We start from the raw sequence: 6,073 nt of genomic DNA on the forward strand, positions 1-6,073 counted from the left end.
AGCTCCAAATTCAATCACCAATTATAAAAGTAGATCTACACAAGTACATATCCTCACGAAAAGAATCTCTCCCCTTTTCACCTGTACTCCAATTTTGTATTGAAAAACAATTAAAGATAAACTAATCACTTAGCTTTAAAACAGCATATACCATATATCACTCATAATGAGTAAAAACCATAAAATTCCACTTATAGATAGGTTAGTACAATAACAGCACCAGCACCACCCGCTTTGTGGTTACCCAGGCTCCATGAAAATCATTATTCGCAGCAGCTCGTATCATCATTCATATACGGAGTACTTCATACTTATTTCCATAAATAGGAAGACATACAGGGGCTAGTGACATATCTACGCCAATTTTACAAAACGTATGTCACAGTCATTAACCATATACTACAAGTATATATATAAACAAACTTTCTGTCTCTGATAGTATGTGTCCTTCGGTCTTCATACTCACCACACTGTATTACTATCTGTCTACTTAGTTCGGTCACTAATACTTTGTAGAATTGTATGATGTGTGCTGTATAGACGCCCCTGAACAAGGGTTGTGTTTTCTCAAGCCTTAGTCTCGTCAAAAATATCCAGAAGGGAAAGAGCCTGCAAACACACAGCAGAAGGATATCATTAATAAGACCTCAATAGTTTTAGGTTACATAGCTAAAATAAGAGCTCAATGCAAACGCCTATCATGTTTGATAGGTATTTAGTATTTACCTCTGGCACGCTTAACTCAAGGCGGAACTTGGGACCGTCATAGTGATGAAGGATTGGCCTGAAAGCATCCTCATCCAAAGGTTCACAAAGTTTCCTAGATTGAACTCTCACCTACAAGTAAATTCAGACGATAAGTACACAAACAAAATCACAGAACACCAGTACTATCTTACTCTAAACTCATCAATACACACATACTCACACCTAACTGTCATATTTCATAATATAATCTTTCATCTACACAATTGAATCTAGATAACAAGTAACCCACCATGCTTCTAACTAACTGATGTAAATGAAAAGACAAACTGTAATCTACCTGAGCAGGAAACCGAGATTCGCCAGGGTTCTTTTTGTCCTCCCAGGCTGATGGATCAATGTTAGTCCCTCCAAAACTTGCAGCCTGTAACAATAAAATACATCATTAGCTCTCATTTTCCATTACCTAATCACACTCAAGTTGATGAAAAACTGGTAAATCAAAAGTCATTTTCCTTCCTTAAAATAAGTTAATCTAAAGTTATGAGTAACATACTAGTCATAACTAACTACACCAACACTAAGTAAAGTAATTGAAAGTATGACTCACCTCATATATACCATGAAGCTGATGGGTAGAGTAGTTGTACAGAAAGAGGGGTAGCCCTGGAGTTATCTGCCTCACCGAATCGCGGTAACGTGGCGGCAAACCTGTAAAAGTATTCAAAACACATGATCATCTCGCCCATTTCCAGCCACTTCATAGATCATATACTACCACTTTCTAACCATAATCATGTTTTATATTATACGTATAACTAAAACTACACATAATTAATTGAAATCAACATATTAAAATCAACCCTTCAACAACATATTGGATTTTAAGCATGATCTTATCTCATTTGCAAGTATGAACTACTCTTAATAATTGATTAATTGTAGAATTAAAACATCATATTTGTTAATTTATAAGCATGATCTTATCCCATAAGAACGATTAACGAATCGTCAATAATCAAAGACAATTAATCAAATTCATTTAACATCATCATACATAAACTTAGATGATAAATTCAAATTATAATCTAGGAAGCATAGAAACCGAAAGCGTTTCGTGTTACATACTCCGTAAATTATAACTATTGCATAAAAAACATGTCATGTACAATACAAGTCACACAATTCCAATCTCTGAAATATCACATGCTTCCAATATAAAGTAACCTAATATATACCCCTTAAACATGCTAAATCATACATACAAAATACAATTATAAATCAAATAAATTAAAATCAATAATCCCACAATTGACCGAACCTAAATCTTAATTTGTCATGTACCAATACCATTTTACAAACTCGAGTAATACAAATAACACCCGAACAACGCACGGACTTAACAACTACGAGATGTAATAACAATAAGATGGGGTAAGAATAACATACCAAAAAGATGCCGCTTGAGATTCTCCTCCATAGTATCATTATTGCAAACAAAGATATAACCACCAACAGTTTCATTTCTCGGAAGTGCTTCAGAAGGAGGTAAAGTCTTAAACCTCTTATCAACCCCACTTTTACTGTCACCATTATTACTGTTACTATCCTTATTGTTATTCTCCTTTTTTACCTCTTTATTCTTCTTCCCTTTTCCTCCTCCAATAATATCATCCCCTTTCAATGACACATTCTTGTGCCCCTTTAATCCAACATTATTATTATTGTTAATTACATTATTGTTAATATTGTTATTATTATTAACATTAACATTAAAATTCCTCAAAAATTGATCATTCTGATTATTGATATTTCCCATACTACCCTTTGAGTAAATCCCTTTGTTGAACCCGCCGTTGAGATTGATACCCGACCCGAAACCCGACCCGAGCTTCCAGCCATCGTTGAAGGAGTTGAATTCGGAGTTGTTAGGAAGAGGGGTGTTGTTATTGACGAAATTACCCTTGGGCTTGGGGTTGGGCTCGAGATTTCCGCCGACCCGAATGTCGAAATTTCGGCGATCCTCTGTTTTCTTAGTGGGGCAAGAATTGACACTCCAGATTGAATCGTTAAGAGAAAGATTGGCTAAATTTGAGGTGTGAACACGAAGTTCATCGCTGAATTGAAAGAATGATTGTTGATTATTGCTCTCCATGTGTTCGACGAAATATCTCTGAGAAAATTAAAAAGGGGTTAATTTAAAATTTTCAAAGTAAAATTGCGGGTTTATTTTTTTGGTGTATGATTTAAGAGAAAGTTAAGAAATCGGGGAAGATGGAAAAAGGGATTATATATAGAGAGAGAAAAGGTTGTTTTTTTGAGGAAAGTTCAAGGAAAATCAGTGAGATAACGTGTTAAGTTGTCAAAGGTAATGTAACTGTACATTTTTTTGTGTTTTAGAGTGAATGTACACGGTCAATTAGACAATTAGTCTTACACTGTTACGAGTTAAGAATAAGCATTAAATATATTGAATAAAGTAAATTTGAAAATTTTATAAATAAAATTAAGAACAATTTTACACATAGTTATGTGTAATTAATGCTAATTTAATATGGTTTTATCTAAAAGTCTTTTGTTAAAATGTCACGGGTAAAAGAGACATTTACTTTATAGATCACTAAAAGACTACTCGTAATATTTAAGTTTTTACAAGAAATTTTCTAGTCACATAAATTATTTTTCTTGAATAAAAAAAAAATAGAATACTCCATAATTAAATTTTAAAGAGTGGGTTTAGGTGAGCGAATAGGAGACTAGCGTCGGCAAATAAAACGCGTAAAATTAAGAGAGATAAGAAAATGAAGAGATAGCATCTAGAAGAACGGATTATTTAGAAAAAGTCATAGGAATGTCCTAATATTTCTAGGATGTTCGGTGAGTTCACATTTGGAGAAGATACTTTTAAATTTAAATGTAAAAAAAATGGATATTTTGCTTAGTTGCTAAGGAGAGCAAAGTGTTGTAAGTTGAGATAATAAAAGGGGCAAGTGACAAGTGTATGAGTGTGACAAATAATAAGGTTGTTGGTATTTGTTAATAAGTAGACTAATGGTGCAATTCTATTGGTTGAGTTGTGTCATGGGGTTTGGAATCATGGGGTACATATTACATAGATGGTGATTGTATTCATGTGATTTTGATGATGTGGGTGAATTTTAGTGAGTGATTTTGATGATGTGGGTGATTTTAAGCGAGTGATTAGGGATAAATATGTGGTGGGTAATTGTGATTAGTGATGGGCTTATGTTGTGCATGAGTGGGTTGGTTTCAGAAGTTGGTTTTTGTTAAGTGGAGTGGATTAAGGGCTAGAATTTGAACATGAGTCTTACATGAGTACATGGTGAGTTATGGCTTTACTTTTTTTGGATTACATTAGTTATGACTTTTTATGGTTAAAGACGTGTAAATGTTTTGTATTTTTTTTTGAAACAATTGTTTTGTATTTTTAGATATATCATAAAAAATAAAAATAAAATTTATAATTCAAATAAGTTCAATTCAAAGTATTGAGCAATAAATTTATACTACGTACTCCCTCCGTCCCTAAATTACATTCCTGTTTGTAAAATTACACGGGAATTAAGGAGGAAAGAATAAGACAAATAACAATAATGAAATATTTCAATGGGAAATACAAAATATTAAATGATGTCTTTGAGTAAAACAAAGATAGATTAATGATTAATGATGCCATGTCATCAATCCTTTGCAAAAAAAAAAAGGACCAATAACATGTTTCTAATTGAAAATTAAGACCAATCATATTAATTAGGTTAGTTATGGGAAGTACAAACTTGAGAAAAACGATGGAGAGAGAAAATAAGAGTGAGATTAGGATAGTAAGAGTGAGAAAGCATTACATATACAACAGAAAAAGAGAGTTGATTTGGGATATTTGGAAAAAAAAAAAAAAAAAAAAAAAAAAAAAAAAAAAAAAAACTTATTAAAAATGAAAAGGAGGAATGTAATTTTGGAATACCCAAAATAGAAACCAGGAATGTAATTTAGGGACGGAAAGAGTAGTAATTTACTTCAATCGATATAAGGGATATTCAATTCAAATTATAGCTGAAACAAGTTTCATAAAGATTAGTTTTTTTTTTTTTTAAATTAAGCGCTAATATAAAAGAAAATCAAATGAATTAAACTTGTTTGTACTAAGGATTTTTTTTCTTTTGTAAAATTAAAACAAAAAAAAATGTACAAGTAGAAAATAGGTTTTTTTTTGTTATAAAAAAATTGTTTTTATTCCTTTGTCTGGTTTGTTAAGGTGTGGAAACTATTTTTTATTTTTATTTTTTAAATAAGGTGTGAAAAATTACTTTCGCAAAAGGTAGTTATGTAGTTGTTTATAGGGGAAAAAATAAATTCTTTTGCAAACTATAAAAATGCCACATGTTCCATCATAGTTTATCTTTAACTTATTTTTATGAATATATAATATACTGTTAGAGGTGATCAAATACAATCCAGAACGATTTAGCCCAAAAAATGCTTGGGTTAAGACAGAATTTTCAAATGGAATTCTAGTTTGGGTCAGACCAATCCGAAATTTTAACATTTTTTTAAAAATTTCTATAGCCTAAAAAGTACTTTAATTTTTAGCTGAAATTCAAGACGAAAATAGTCGAAAACTGATTATTTTTTACCTAATAAAACAAGTTTTAGCACAAACTTTTCGGTCAAGCCCATCTCAAAATTCACCTTTTAGCCTAGGCCCGACCTAGATCGGCCATGACCATGTATAAGTTAGTTGAGCTTATTTATTTTACTAAGATGGTTAACGTGCGTGATGCACGTATAGCTAACCATTCACAAAAAACTTTTTCAGTTGTTGGCAACATATTGAGGGAACATATGTAAACAAATATTTTTAGGTATAAATTTCGGAACATTATTCTTAAGATTTTGTATTTTATTTTAAAGGCAATTAACGTTTATGAAGGCAAATATATACATAAACATCTTAGAGGGTATAATTGTCCAAACACTATGTTATAAGAGTTAAATCATTAAATCACACAAAGAAGAACCTATAGGCAATTAACATACTATCAATATGGGCATATAAGTAAACATAAGTTTTAAGAATATAATTATCCTCACACTATTCATAAGTGTTTTCTCATATTTTTTTTAAATGTATAGGAAACTAGATAAAACAAGTTTAAATAATATCATCAGATAGACCCGTCAATTTGGATCAACTGATTGGATTCAAATTAGTTTTCGGATCCTTTAGGTTGGACCGTTGGAATTATCCTCAACAGATGGGCCGACAAATCTAACTGTTTCAGGTAGGTCTTTTGCATGCTTTGCAAAAATGAAAAGTAAAAAACAATACAGTATTTCAAGATCAAATCGT

General features: G+C 31.5%; 1 protein-coding gene across 1 annotated transcript; it reads right to left on the reverse strand.

Moving 5' to 3' along the window:
• Window positions 1–129: 129 nt before the first annotated feature.
• Window positions 130–2,967, reverse strand: LOC145567792 (DCD domain-containing protein NRP-B-like). Its single transcript, XM_081627172.1, has 5 exons — window positions 2,155–2,967; window positions 1,316–1,416; window positions 1,046–1,129; window positions 727–837; window positions 130–609 (listed from the first exon to the last, which is right to left on the reverse strand). The coding sequence occupies exons 1-5, from the start codon at window positions 2,858–2,860 to the stop codon at window positions 568–570; spliced, it is 1,044 nt and encodes a 347-aa protein (XP_081483298.1). The 5' UTR covers window positions 2,861–2,967; the 3' UTR covers window positions 130–567.
• Window positions 2,968–6,073: the final 3,106 nt, after the last annotated feature.

The sequence above is a fragment of the Chenopodium album genome, chromosome 11, assembly GCF_948465745.1.
Source record: "Chenopodium album chromosome 11, dcCheAlbu1.1, whole genome shotgun sequence".
Taxonomy (NCBI): Eukaryota; Viridiplantae; Streptophyta; class Magnoliopsida; order Caryophyllales; family Amaranthaceae; genus Chenopodium; species Chenopodium album.

Excerpts from the sequence above, each read along its gene's own strand:
- LOC145567792 (XM_081627172.1), bottom strand. The coding sequence starts at position 2,860 with ATGGAGAGCAATAATCAACAATCATTCTTTCAATTCAGCGATGAACTT. Across the intron at positions 838-1,045 it reads AATCTCGGTTTCCTGCTCAG|GTGAGAGTTCAATCTAGGAA; the intron begins GTAGATTACAGT and ends ATTTACTTGTAG. Across the intron at positions 610-726 it reads TTGAGTTAAGCGTGCCAGAG|GCTCTTTCCCTTCTGGATAT; the intron begins GTAAATACTAAA and ends GTGTGTTTGCAG.